This window comes from Accipiter gentilis, chromosome 10 (assembly GCF_929443795.1).
Source record: "Accipiter gentilis chromosome 10, bAccGen1.1, whole genome shotgun sequence".
In the NCBI taxonomy this organism is placed as follows: Eukaryota; Metazoa; Chordata; class Aves; order Accipitriformes; family Accipitridae; genus Astur; species Astur gentilis.
In genome coordinates this window covers 9,494,111-9,508,508 of record NC_064889.1, presented here as the reverse complement: position 1 = coordinate 9,508,508, position 14,398 = coordinate 9,494,111, and the positions used below count along the sequence as shown (strand labels likewise).

Below are 14,398 nucleotides of genomic sequence, written 5' to 3'. Positions count from 1 at the left end.
TGGTATCATTCAAAATCTGCTTCATATGGAAGTTGTTTTTTTTTTTTTCTTTTGCCTCTTTAAGTCTTGATCTGTAAAAATTATTTTGTATACGTGCATTCTTACAGGTACTGCCTAAGAAAAAAATTGTCTCAGTGAAGGACTGACATGTAGCCACAGTTAAATATGTTGATAAACAGAACCATCTGGAACTTAGGAATTCAGGAAAACTGCCTTTATGAGGGATATAAAATATTAATGTGTACATACATCTGTCAGTAAACATACAATGCCAGTTTGGGGAGGTTGCAGAGTAATTCTGATTAGACCTTGCTGTCAGCTGAGGCAAGTACTGTAGAGCTGAAGTTCCCGAGTCCCAGGCCTAGTTATTCAACTGACTGCTATTAGCTTGTTACTAGCTGACCGACGTGCCTTCCTCAAGTCATACGCGATATTCAAAATCCAAGCTGTGGCGCGCGTCTGTGGGGGTTACTTGCCCACCGCGCAGAGTACCAAGCTGCTCTTTGGAAGGAGGTAAGCCACCTCTGCGGGTGCTCCCTTTGACTGGACCGCTGCTGAGGTTTGGGTCACAAAAGCTCCCGCAGGCGTCCGTGCTCCCAGCCAGCTGCCCTCAATATCCTGAGGAGCAGCGGAGGAGCCGGCTGCGCCCGGGCCCCCCTCGGCGCCCCCGGCCCGGCTCCCCCGGTGCTTCATCGGCCTCTCGACAGCTGAGCGCGCCGTGGCAGTTGCCGCACGGCTTTTAACTGCCCAAACTCTCGCCGCCCAGTGTTTTTCGCCATGGACGGCACAGCCGTGTACAACCTCCTGCTTCGACGCCTCGGGCTCGGGCTCCTCTCAAAAGGAGGAAGAGGAGGGGAAGCAGCTGCCCCGCCCCCCCCTCAGCGCATGCGCGCCCCGGAGCCCGGCTTGCCGGAAGGTCGTCAAACCGTTTCCTCTATGGGAGGGGCCTGAGAAGGTGGACCAATCGTGTCCGTGCATTGTACGAAGCTGCCCAATGGGAGAGTGGGAGGGCGTTTAAGCGGAGCCGCGGCGGCGCGAGGCAGCAGTCAGTGGTTCGCCGGGGGAAGAAGCGGTCGGAGGGCAGAGACGTGAGCGGCCGCGGCCTCCCCTCCCCTTCTCTTCTATTCTCTTCTCTCCGTCCCCATGGCTCTGCCGGCGACTCGCCGCGCCGCTGTGAGTACTGCTCGGGCGGGAGCCGGTCTGGCGGTAAGAGGCACGGGGGAGAGAGAGAGCTGGCGGGTGAGAGAGGGAGAGGAGCGGGGAGGGGGGTCTGCCCGTAGGCCCTGCCGCTCTTTCCCCTCAGGTAGCTAAACACTGGGGCCGCGGTGCGAGTGGGCTGGAGAGGGCTTCCCCCCGCGGGAAAGGGGGGCTCTTAGCGCTTTATTTGGCCGGGAACCCCCCTCCCTTGCTTTTGAGGGTACGGGAGGGGAGCGAGGTCTGCGGGGGGCGGCGGGAAGGAGGAGGAGGAGGAGGAGGCTGAAGCCGGGCTGAGGGGGTGTGCAGTGCCATCCTGCCCCCGGGCGCTTCGCTGTCCTTGGCCGCCTGCTCCTCCCCCTCAGAGTGAGGGGAGGGTGCGTGGGAGGAAGGGAGAAAATGGAAGCAACTTAACGGGAAGGTGCGGGAAGGGAATGAGAACCTCTGTCCCACGGTGACTGTCAAATGGCTTAAGCTAAACCCCACGAGGAATTCTTGAAACCCGGTGGTTTCTTTGCTGTGTATAACAAGGGATGTTTATTTTTGTATGCAAAACATAACCTTTTAATACACGTGGTATGTATTTCTGTTGGGTTGACCCTGGCTGGATGCCGGTGCCCACCGAAGCTGTTATATCACTCCCCCATCCTCAGCTGCACAGGAAAGAGGAAATATAACAAAGGCTCATGGGTTGAGATGAGGACGGGGGAGATCACTCAACCAATTACCATCATGGGCAAAACAGACTCGACTTGGAAAATTAATTTATTTTTAATAAGCCAGAGTAGGGTAATGAGAAATAAAACCAAATCTCAAAACACCTTCCCTCCACCCCTCCCTTCTTCCTGAGCACAGCTTCACTCCCAAATTCTCTACCAAACCACCCCAGCAGCGCAGGGGGATGGGGAATGGGGATTTCAGTTCATCACACGTCGTCTCTGGTGCTTCATCCTTCCCAGGGGCAGGACTCCTTACACTCTTTCCCTGTTCCAGCGTGGGGTCCCTCCCATGGGGGACAGTACTGAGTGAACTTCTCCAGCATGGGTCCTTCCCACAGGCTGCAGTTCTTCATGAACTGCTCCAGCGTGGGTCCCTTCCATGGTGTGCAGTCCTTCAGGAGCACACTGCTCCAGTGTGCGTTCCCCCTGGGGTAACAAGTCCTGCCACCAAACCTGATCCTGCGTGGGCTTCTGTCTCCACTGGGCCACAGGTCCTGCCAGGAGCCTGCTCTAGTGTGGGCTTCCCATGGGGTCACAGCCTCCTTTGGGAGGAGTGGGGAGTATTCCCCACTCCAGTGTGGGGTCCTCCCTGGGCTGCAGGTGGATATCTGCTCCACTGTGGACCTCTCTGCGCTACAGGGAGACAGCCTGCCTCACTATGGTCTTCCCCCTACAGGCTGCAGGGGATCTCTGCTCCGGCACCTGGAGCACCTCCTCCCCCTCATTCTTCACTGACCTTGGTGTCTGCAGGGTTGTTTCTCTTACGTGTTCTCACTCCTCTCTCTGGCTGCAGTTTCTGTGCTTGCCGCAACTTTTTTTCTCTTCTTAATTATGTTATCACAGAGGTACTATCACTGATTGTCTCAGCCTTGGCTAGTGGCGGGTCCATCTTGGAGCTGGCTGGGATTGGTTCTCTCAGACACAGGGGAAGCTTCCAGCAGCTTCTTACAGAAGCCACCCCTGTAACACCCCCACCCACCCCACACCCCCCGCTATCAAAACCTTGCCACACAAACCCAATACAGCATTTAGCAAAGAAATTGCTTTGTTCATGGGAATACTGCTGTAGTTACAAAGTGCGTAAATACAACAAATAAATAAGTAGTGGGGTATGCACTTTTAATGTTAAAAAGCTATCAGTGAGGAAGAATGAGGTAGAGTGCATTGCTCTAATCTTGCAACACAGTTTCAGAGAGTACTGTACTCTCAGAAACCTATACAGAGGAGAGTTCTTCCTCTGAGCATGTGTGAACAGGTAGGAAATAAAACCTGGCTGAGTAATGGATAGCATGCGCAGGGGGACACAAGTACAGTGGTGGTAAGTGTATGATAGAGTTAGGTATCTGAAAATTAAAAAAAGCTGGTCTCTGACTCTTAAGCTGCGATCTTATCGTTTTAGGTCACTAGACAGGTGGAGAATGCTGTGTCTGGACTTCAAAGTAAAGCCAAAACTCACTTTACTGGCAAAAGGGCTGCCTTGGAAGAAATAGGAAATAAAGTTGCAACAAGAGGAACACGCATAACTAAGGTAAAGGGAACATTTGAAATCTATCTATAAGGAAAAGATGGATTACTAGCTCTGTACTAATAGTAATTGTTTTCACTACAGAAAACAGAATGCTCCAAAGCATCCATAAAGCCTATGAAAGGACCTAGTAAGATGGCAAATGTAATGATGCTGCCTAAACCTGCAGCTGCTGTGAACCAAGCATTCAAAGAAACTGGTGTTCCAAAGGTAGGAAGTAATGATACTGTTCTGATTCTTAATTTGATTTGCAGCTTGGAGCTCTAACTTCAGAATAGTTCATCTGTAGATGCATCTCACTTCCCTGTGGAAAAAGCAAAGCCTCTGTACTGAGCTTTTGGGTTCAGCATGTTGTGCTTAAAGGCTAACTTTAAAGTGGCAGACTAGCTGTTGAAGTACTGGATAAAGTTTCTGCTTTAGCTGGTGATTACTTGAAGGTCTTCTGATTCTCTCTGTATGCCATCTTGGTGAAAGCTTGCCATGCTAGAATGCAAGCTCAGTTTCAACTTTTTTTATCTTGAGAAATTGTATTAGTAAATGGAAGAATGTGGAAATGAAGGAACGTTGCAGCTTAAACAGTAGATACGTAATCACTACGATCTGTTCCTTAGGTTCTGTCTCCTGTCCCTATGGATGTATCTATGGAAGAGGAGAATTTGTGCCAAGCCTTCTCTGATGTGTTGCTCAACAATGTAGAAGACATCGATTCTGAGGACTGGGGGAATCCCCAGCTGTGTAGTGACTATGTAAAAGATATCTATCTGTATCTGAGAGAGCTTGAGGTATGACATACTGAGTCTGCGCTTCTGCAGTATAATGTTAATCTTGTGGCTCACACAGTTCTTTCTCCAACAGGTACAGCAATCAGTCCGCCCGCACTACCTTGATGGGAAGACGATCAATGGGCGTATGCGTGCAATTTTAGTTGACTGGCTTGTCCAGGTCCACTCAAGATTCCAGCTTTTGCCAGAAACACTGTATATGTGTGTTGCAGTTATGGATCGCTTCTTACAAGTAAGATATTTTTCAACTTGTATTTGGAATAGAAGACTTGTTCAATGACGATGCTTTTACAGGAGTTTAGGATTTACCTTTTCTTCATAAATTTAAGAACATACAAAATCTGCTCTTTGTAAGAGCTCTGTATAATGTAGCATCTTAACTCTGAGGCTGTATTCCTCTTTGAGCCTGTTATTATAGGCACACTTCTGACTCAAAAGTGGAAAATCTCATTTACATCGTATGAATGACCACTGTCATACTCGTGTTTTTAAACTGATAAATTTGAATCTGTTTATCTAGACTTTGATGTTTTGGGGCCTACTCTTTAAATTCCTATATTGCAGAGTCATCCAGTAACTCGTAAGAGGCTTCAGCTAGTGGGTGTAACAGCACTGCTTGTAGCTTCAAAATATGAAGAGATATTCTCTCCTGATATAGCAGACTTTGTTTACATTACTGACAATGCCTACACCAGTAGTGAAATTAGAGAAATGGAGATTATGATTCTTAAAGAGTTAAACTTCAATTTGGGACGACCTCTTCCAATTCATTTCTTAAGAAGAGCATCAAAAGCTGGGGAGGTGAGTACTTGTCCTCATTATCTAGAACTTTCCTATATGTGTAAAGTCTATCAGGATTGTTTCCAGCATTTTTATTGTGTGATCTTACTTGCTTTTTGCTTACACTCTGGATCAAGAACTACTCAGCTATGTAACTCCACCATGTGGAGTAACTTGACAACATCACTGGCAGCCAGTAGTGGTTCATGCCTGTATTTACTAGGGCCTGTGTTTAGTCTTGGTGGCAGTAATTTCACTGTTATAGTAAACTAAACATACCTAGAGCAGAACCCTTGCTTTTAGAGTAATCTTTCCTCTGGTGATGAGAGTATTCCCCAGTAAAAGGGGAGCAGTGTTAAAATTCTTCAAAATTTTTGAATGGAAGTATTATGTTATTTAAGAATCAAAAGATAAGCTTTCTCTTTGATCTGACCCTTTTTTTCTCATGTCAGTCATTTAATTTGAGTGAACTGCCCACACTTGGAAGTGGGCTTCAACTACCTCAACAGACCACTAGGTGACTCTTGAAGTTAGCCAGCTTTCTTAATTAGGATCTCCTTAAGTCATTTTACACTTCTCTTCTCCTCCGTAACCCATCCTATATTATGCTCTTGTATCCCTAGTTAGGCACAGCAGTGCTGTTTTCTGTTAAAATCCCTCACTTGACTTTGTGTCTAAATGCCAAATGGCCGCTAGGCAAGGACTGGTTTGGGCTCTGGTTTTGAGATGAGTGCCTGTTAGAGGTCCCTAGGCCTTAATAAAGAAATAAAGATTTTTGTTGACTGTTTTGTCAGTTAATGAATACAATAAACAATCCTGAATTATTTTTATAAGATTAAGTGAAACTTTGTGGATTAACAAATTCTCAATCTGGTAGGCTGATGCTAAGCAGCATACACTAGCAAAATACCTAATGGAGCTGACACTGATAGACTATGACATGGTTCACCATCGTCCTTCAGAGATTGCAGCTGCTGCATTATGCTTGTCCCAAAAGATTCTGGGACATAACAAATGGGTAAGTATTTTAATCAAACTTGTTAGGAGTTTTTTCTTTCAGTTGATTGAATGGAACCATTAAAACACTACTTCAGAAAACTGGTTTTGGGTTAGTAATAATGCTGGTGATCAAATGACAGCTGGCAGCCTGATGCATAGTTGCAGGTAGAAAAAGGAATATACCACTAAAGACTTACTATCTTTTTCTGTGTTAACTCTGTGGTATGAAAGGATTTTTCTTTTGAAAGTATTGTTACAGAAAGCCACACTGTAAATAAAGGTAGATATCTCATAATTGTCACAGTACATGTAGAATAACAAAATCATGGACATGAATAGTGAATTGTAATTCAACTAGTGGTTAATCTTGCAAGGGATGCTGCTTTTGTCCTCTGTGTGGTGTAGAAAGGTGGTTGTTGGCACTGATGTGTCTGGGCTTCTGCTGCACACCAGAAGTTATTCTGGATCTGTTGCCTAAACTGACAGTACTACAGTTCCTAGCAGTGGAACATAGCACATGAAGCTTAGGGCACTTGCTACCTGCAGTGATTGTGACTTGAGCAACAATCCCCACTTCATAAATCTCAAATTTCTTACCATTATGCTGCAGGGTATAAAGCAGCAGTACTACACTGGGTATACAGAAGACAATCTTGTGATGACTATGAAACATATGGCCAAGAATGTGGTCAAAGTAAATGAGAAGTTAACAAAATACATTGTAAGTATAACTAACTAATTACATCTTTTTAATGTTTTGGAAATTCCTTTTTCTGCACACTGTGGCTTCTTAAGTAAATGTTCTGTATGTCATCTTAAAGCATCTGCTATTCTGACAAGTCTGTGACAGGATGTTGCGTTAGTACTAACTTCAAAACACTTCAGACAAACTGTGCTCTTGCTACTTTGCAAGCTAGTTCACTTCTAACTTTGTCTGCCTGTTTTCCAAGCAGTCAGGCCAACTGACCCAAAATTATCTGCCTGGACATAAATACTGTAGGTATAAATCTCTTGTAACACTGTTCCTCTACCTCTGCAGGCTGTAAAGAACAAGTATGCAAGTAGCAAACTACTGATGATCAGCACAATTCCTGAACTGAGCAGCGAGATAATCAAGGACCTGGCTTTACCGCTCTCATCATAACCCAAGGCAGCCACATCGTGATGGTATATGCACTTTGTCCTTATTTGCCTATTGAGGCAAAACTACTGCCCTTTATACATAGCATTCTAGCCTTACTACAGACATTTCAGACTCGGAAGGTGAAATTTTAAACTTGCTTTGTAGTACAACTCTTACCTAGAAATAAAGCTCCTTTCTTAAAAAAAATAAAAATAAAAATTTGTGACTGTGAATCTTTTAAGGCACTACATAGACATGTCTACAGTCTAATGTCCAAGTAGGACTTTTGACTAAATAGGTGATTGATACAACTGGCAGTTAGATGTGGATGATTATTTTCAGTGGTTGCTTCCACTCTAGGCTTTATAGTGGGTTATATTTAGTAAAATGTCGTTTTTACCCTTACATTAAGGAAGAGCAGGCAGATGGTTCATCTTTTTGTGGTGTACCTTAAAGGATACTAAGCATGTACTTTATTTCAGTGCCTTGTCCCGAAGAGGTACGCAGGAATTTTTTTTTTTTGTAGTTTGTCACCTTCAAGTTTGGGGAAAGTAGTAGGCTGGCTCTGACAGATATTAGCCTTATAAATTTTTGTGTTTAGGTGAACATAAGACAATGTGTTCTCTGTCTTTGTGTACCTAAACAAAGGGAGTTAAGGTAGGGAAATTCTAAGCCTCCTGCGAGGCTAACCACTGTGTCCAGGGCCTGTAGGTGTAGAACTTATTATAAGGATGTGTGTGACCCTTTGAACTGGCTCAGCTCTTAAAACCTCCTCCACTTCTTGGACAAAAAAATCCCTAGCTTTTCATTGCTTGTTTGTTCCCCACCACCACCAGTAAACCTCTCTACCTGCCATAAGTAGATTCTTCCTTATTGCTTAACATCTTGCTTTTCTTTGTTTCTAATAAACATTGGTATCTGTGTGCTCGAGGAATACAAGCATGGAAGTAATGCAACTTTCCTTCCACAATACCTCATTTAAGCCTATTTGTTAACTTGGTGCTATAGAAGTAATGTTAAGTTACAGACCCTTAGGTACTCTCTGTTACACTGAACCCAACACTACAAAACTGGCCTAGACCTCTATCCTCCTGCTGTGGGAAGGACGTTGAAGCTACTGGGTTTTATCTTCTCAAGCAGGAGACTTCTCTCCTATAGGATAAGTAAGCCTAACTCTTACAGCAAATGGTCTTTTGAAAAATGTGTTTGATCCCTTGTGTGGATATGATCCTCTGCCCTGGACTAAGGCCTTAGTTTCTAGCTTCCAGAAACAGCTTCTGCAGTCAGTCATCTCTTAATAGAGATGGTAAGTGTGCCTAATTAGACTTAGGCAATAGTTCAGAAGGGAAGGGATTCAAGACTTTTAGCTTTATCTTAAAGCTTATGCAACTTCTTAATACCAGCATATGCAGGTTTTTTTCCTGCTCTTAACAAGAAAAAAATTTAATGCATACCCTTCAGCTGGGAATAGTGAAAATGGTTTTGTTTGGAGCAAAAGCAAGGGGATTTTTTTCTTTAGGAACTGGTGCAGTAAAATCCAACAGATGTTGTAAAGGGATTTCTTTGTATACACAACTGAAAACAAACTGCACAGAGAACAGACCTGTTCAGCTAACTGCTTCTTGTGTTTTATTTTATGGAGGTTCAGAAGGCAAAGCATGAATGCTGATAACTGTATGGCAAGCAACAGCCACTCTGGTGTAGGAGGCAATCAGACTTAAGCAGTAACACTTTGCTTTTCCCATTTAAAAGGAGTAGTGCATATCTGTAAGTACCTGGCATAAAAATTCTAGTAGAACTACTTTGTGAGTAAGAACAGTGGAATACTACATTATACATTCATACATGTTTCTATCATATTCAGTTTTTATATACAGTATATGATCTGTTTCTATAAATGTACAGCTCTGCATAAAGACACTTCTTATAACAGGTACAGCATTAAACTTAAATCCAACATGGGCCAGCCATATTATATTATAAATCTTGAAGGCAACATTGTTTAGCATACAGTACTATGTGGTATTCTGTTTTAACTTCTTATAGTGCCTGTTGGGAGTCCCTAAACACATCAGCAAGCACAAACCAGTTCCATTACAACTCTCTGTACAGAATTACTTAAATATACCATCACAGTAGGTTTTCAGATGGTAATATCCTAAATAAGCCTAAATGTTTCTGACATGTAGCAGCATACTTAACATGTTCCCCAGAATGATCTGCATTAGAGGAAATGTGCATTTAACATCATCTTCAGTAGATAATTAAAAAGGTTATGGATATTCAGCTGAAGGCACTTATTAAATACACCCTTTTCAAAGTCCCTGGTCCCAGACTGCAAAGCACCTTTCTGTAGGGAGGTTTGAGCATTCTTCACTTACTAGGTGTTAAAACCAGGTTTTAAATATAATAAATAATTGGTCAGTATGTCCATTGCTGTATGCTTCTGAGACAAAAGGTCAAAGTCTGTGCTGTGGGTAATTTTCTTCCTGTTCATGTACAACTTCACTGGTGGAAATACTGCTGAGAATAGCAAATTTCAGAAGAATGGTGCCCTTGAAGGCAAGAGGAAGCATCTTCAACCACTGGTAACTTCATGCCAATTTTTGTCTGACAGTCTCTTATATCTTGGTGACATAATTGTTGGGAAACAGACCTTGTTTCCCTCGTAGTCTTCCTGTCCACCAGCCAGAAGGATCTATGATGAAGAAAGCAAAGGTAAGTAAGTAGTGAGGTTCTGTAAACCTTTTTGTATACTTTTTGAGGCAGCCTTGCAAAGCTATTCCACACAGAGAGAGTTGCCTTCTGAAGGACTGAGGAGAAATGATTTGGCAAACCTGAGCTTGCTAATCTTTCGGCCGTATCACTATGCCTTATGTGAGGTTGCTTTGTAGACCCAAAGAGCTGGAACTGCTTTGTTACGTTTTTGTTCTTGTGCTATAGCTGTAGCTCAGGCTAACGCCAGAGCCTGTGATAGGACTAATCTTAACTAACTGTACAGATCTGCAGTACCAAGTAATGCACATGTGATTGATCTGTCTCTGACATACTTTTAAGTGAATGGGTTTGATTGATGTGGAGATTTCTCTGCTCCCTGAGCTATCACAGGAATTTGCAAGCCTAATGAGGGAAGATGTGGCTCAAAGTCATGTCTTTAGTACTACTCTTGAAGGTATACTGTCATAAGTAGTTAAGTAACAAAATCTTTTATCTCTACGTACCTTCTTTAATTATATCAATCACGTCGTTGGCATTAAAGCTAAGTTCATCTGTGTCCTGAGCATCATATGCATACAGTGCCCTGCACTGTGGTACCTGAGGCTTAGGCTTTGGCTGTGGTTTAGGCCTTCCTCCAGCTGGTGGGGGTCGGTTTGTTGTCTGCCTGCGAACACTAACGGGAGAAAAAAATGTCAACATGCTTCAAAGCTCATGACTTGAACCTAAGCTCCATCAACCCCGCTGTCCTAATGAATTGATTCTAAAGGATATCATGGAACAAGGAAAAAAGGATTCTTTTAAATGTCACAACAACTAAAAAGAGCAATGTAAGACTTCCCTGTGAAAGGGACAGAGTTGCCATTTCTTCCCTACTGAAATGGATGAATGGGTACTTACAAACAGCAGTTCAAATGCATAGAAGACATTTTAGTGCTCAGGCTGGAATGTAAACAAATGTGCACATGCAGTTCATGCAGATCTTGGCAACTACATAACTTAGTCTGTCTCTCCCCGTGCCCCAACTTCACCAGGGATTTAGTTTCCAGTATTAAAAACAAAGTTCTAGCTCACAGACTTGCTACTTTACCATTCTTGTGACTAAGCTGTAAGAGAGACTGCATCTCTTTTAAGTTGCCTCAGATTCCAGGGCCGTCTATGGACTTGTTCTGTTATAGTCAACTCTGAAGCAGCAGGGGAGATGCTGCACAAACTCTTTGTCACAGCTGTGACCACTCCAAAGATTAGGAAGGGGAAAGAGGGAAGAAAGGCATTTTGCCAGCTCATCAGCTAATAAAGGCTGGAAGAGAGAACAGGTATTAGATGCAATATGTCAGTTTAAAATAAATAGTAAATAAATGCACTGAATGACTAAAAAAATGTTGCAGTGATGTGGAGGAGACTGACAGGCAGTTATGTCATGTAATGCCATGGTAACAGTACATAGCTCTAGCAGAAAAGGCCTATAGTTACTTACACAAAGTCCTAGACTAACTTTTGTTGGTATGTCTCTAGTTCCAAGTTTGTGTAATGAACTGCACCAAAAAATGAGCTTTGACGTATAGGTTAACAGCATTTCAGTTCTAAATTTATCTACTGGAAAAGAGGATTTTTTCTCCTGTTGTTCAGCACGTATTGACTTTGCTTGGGATAGGGTGTGTATGTTGTGAAAACTAGACTTAGGTATGGAAATGAAAGAATTTGGGGCAAGTCTTAGAACAGTTTTTCTGCAACCACAGCAGAACAAGAACATGATCTTAAATGAGACGATGTTTTGCTGGTGAGAGCATGGTATTTTTCAACTCAAGCTTGTATTGGAGTGTTAGTGATAGCTAGAACTTAAAGCTGTGGTAGTACCAGTGCATCCTTCTCAGCAGCTCTGCTAAAAAAACCCACTAATTCTAACCCTTAAAAATTCTATCTATCTATAACAACTGTAGCTTTGAAATACTAAATTCACAACTCTTCTAGCTTACTCCTGGTGTATAGGGAACACTGGTGCTTTCCCTTTTGAAAAGCAACAGTCAGAAAAACCTACCGAAACCTACTGCTGAATATAACAGTACTGTTTCTTTATTAACATACTAAAAAGGAGCTTATACTGTTCAGGAAGCCAGCCTTGCAAACGTCGCTTTTGTACGAGTACTTCCTTTAGTCTGTTACTGCTGCTACACTCTAGAAGGTTTGCCTTTCATAGCGGTGAAGGGATTGGAGAAAGGTGAGGACGGTCATACTGGGCATGGAACTAATAACCCGGAGGCGCTGGAGGGAAGATCAGGCACAACCCATCAAGTGTCGGGCGCGCCTGCCTCCCCCACCGCTTTGGGAGCGTGGCTCTCCGTTCCGGACTGGCTTTGGGAACAGATGGGAGACGTGCTCTGCTAAATTAACTGCTGCCCCCCTAACACGCGTGCTGGCCAAGGGCGGCAGCAGCTGGCAGGCGGTGAAGAAGGAAGGCAGCTCCGTTTGGCGGTGGTAGGGGATGGGGAGGTGCTGGCATTGGCAGCGGGGCCTTGCCGTGCTCCGCCGGCGGGCTGGTGCGCCGCTTCCCTTGCGGAAACCCGTGCGCCATCAGCCGCCCCCCCCCCCCCCCCCCCCCCGCCCCGAGGACCGCCCGAGCGCGCTGCCGCCCCCTCCGCGGGAGCGGGGCCGCCGGGCTGCCAGCAGGGGGCGCGCGCCTCGCGCCGCTGAGCGGCCCCCGCGCCCCGCTGTGGGAGCCCGCCCGCCCCGGGGGGGGGGAGGAAAGGGGGCGGCCGCCGCTCCAGAAGCGCGGCGGGCGTTGGGGTTTTGGCGGGCGTTGGGGGTCTTTTTCCCCCACCCCGCGTTTACCCTGAGGAAATTGTCCTCGATCTGTCTTTGCAGCAGCTGTTCGCGCAAGCTCCGCTCGCGAAGGGATGCTGCTGATAGCGTCGGAATACTCTCCTGCTTGGGAAGGAGATTATCCGATGGCCCTGGAAACATCGACCGAAATACGCCTCAGTAACGGTACTGGTAGGGACAGGAACTGTGCTGTATTACTATTATTACGGCTATTGCAAATTAGTCATTTGACCCTGTGCGCAGAGTATCTTGTTATGAGCAGTAACGAAGCGCTGAGTATGCTGTGTCAAAATACTCCAATTCCTAGACCAGCCCACCACTGTCTGAAGTCATGTGGATGTAAAACCAAATTATCACCTGCTTGTTTCAATGCCCACCTGAAATTAGCCTCATTGGGCTGCACTCTACCCCTCTCAGAGTGGGCACTTACTTACTTTCCACCATTTCTGACCAAAATACTATTTTACACTTCAGGGAACACAATTCAATGAACTTGCAAGGTGTACTAGACAGGCAACAACTTGTATACTGGAACATTAAGGTCCAAGAAATTACTTTGCCAGGCCCTTTTTAGATGTTCCCTTACCTCACACGGTAGCAGCCATATTGCTACTGCATGGTGCCTACAGCTGTGGCTTGCTTTGAAAGAAAAAAAACAAACCACAACACAACCAAAAGAACAAAACAAAACAACTTGCTCCCTAACATTCTCTTCCTTCCCTACCTCCTTCCTTAGAATCATAAGCTATGTTACTAAGGGCTCTTTTGTCTTACTTGTGGCTTCCTACAGAGAAACTTGACTTCCACAAAATCCATCCAGAAGGGAGCAATGGATACCTGTTCCCTACTTGTTCTGGTTGCACTTACTGCTGTGGCCATTTCTGGGTTGGTTGGGGTTTTTTCTACCCTTCTTGAGCTTATGGAGTTAGCAGTGAAAACAGCAGAGAGTGAAGATGTCATTCTAATGCAGTATGTTTTGTTGTTTGGGTTTTTTTCTTCCCAATCATGACTGCCATTTAAAATGGTAACTAAGGAATATAAGTTTTAATACATGGTAATCATCCTTGTAGACTTGTAAGACTGAAACAGATGGGGTTGGTGGTGTGTACCCGTAGCATTAGGAACTGAAGTATGATGCAACTGATCTTTTTAATCCAATATGATAGTTCTTATCTCATTATGTACTTGGTGGCTGCTACAGTAATGACTGTGTCAGTCACAGTTGTCTGACAGACATCACAATGGCTTTATCCTATGTCTTATGGGTGGTTGTTGCATGAACTGTAGTCTCCAGACAAAGTAGAAGTCCAACACTAGTGAAACAGCTTTAACAGAGTAAGTTGACAGGCAATGAGAAAATTTCACCACCCAAAGGCATGGAAGTTATTAGTTTACAAAGATGGAAATGTGTCTGAAAGCGTTAGCATGTGCTGACAGTTCTGAAACGGTTAAAATAAGCAGCAGTGGCTGCTTCGTTCTAATGTCTTTCTTATTTGAAGACCAAACTTCAACAGAAAAATGCTCTAAACATGCTTACAATATCTTATGGCTAACACTTGGTGCACAGTGGGGAAAAAAAAGACTGCCATTAGTACAACTGAAAAGACACTCACTCTGTGCATGCCTTATTTTGCTGGAGGGCTGACCCCCTCTGTGTTTAGGAACTGGAAAGCCACTACTTAGGAAACCTGTACACATTTGATACTGAAAATCTATCAATTCTGTGTACACTTACTTATTA

General features: G+C 44.3%; 2 protein-coding genes across 4 annotated transcripts in view; one reads left to right on the top strand and one right to left on the bottom strand.

Moving 5' to 3' along the window:
• Positions 1-1,053: 1,053 nt before the first annotated feature.
• CCNB2 (cyclin B2) lies at positions 1,054-7,321 on the top strand. Its single transcript, XM_049813011.1, has 9 exons — positions 1,054-1,173; positions 3,313-3,441; positions 3,523-3,648; positions 4,050-4,220; positions 4,294-4,452; positions 4,785-5,021; positions 5,878-6,018; positions 6,610-6,720; positions 7,039-7,321. The coding sequence occupies exons 1-9, from the start codon at positions 1,144-1,146 to the stop codon at positions 7,141-7,143; spliced, it is 1,209 nt and encodes a 402-aa protein (XP_049668968.1). The 5' UTR covers positions 1,054-1,143; the 3' UTR covers positions 7,144-7,321.
• A 1,407-nt stretch (positions 7,322-8,728) lies between these two features.
• Positions 8,729-14,398, bottom strand: part of MYO1E (myosin IE) — a 102,893-nt gene continuing 97,223 nt past the window's right edge. For 2 of the 3 annotated variants that reach the window (XM_049812988.1, XM_049812990.1), the window contains exons 27-28: positions 10,344-10,513; positions 8,729-9,820 (exon numbers count right to left, since the gene is read on the bottom strand). In XM_049812988.1, the coding sequence (XP_049668945.1) occupies positions 9,744-9,820; positions 10,344-10,513 (247 nt within the window). In that variant the 3' untranslated portion in view covers positions 8,729-9,743. The other variant, XM_049812991.1, reaches the window with a different exon arrangement.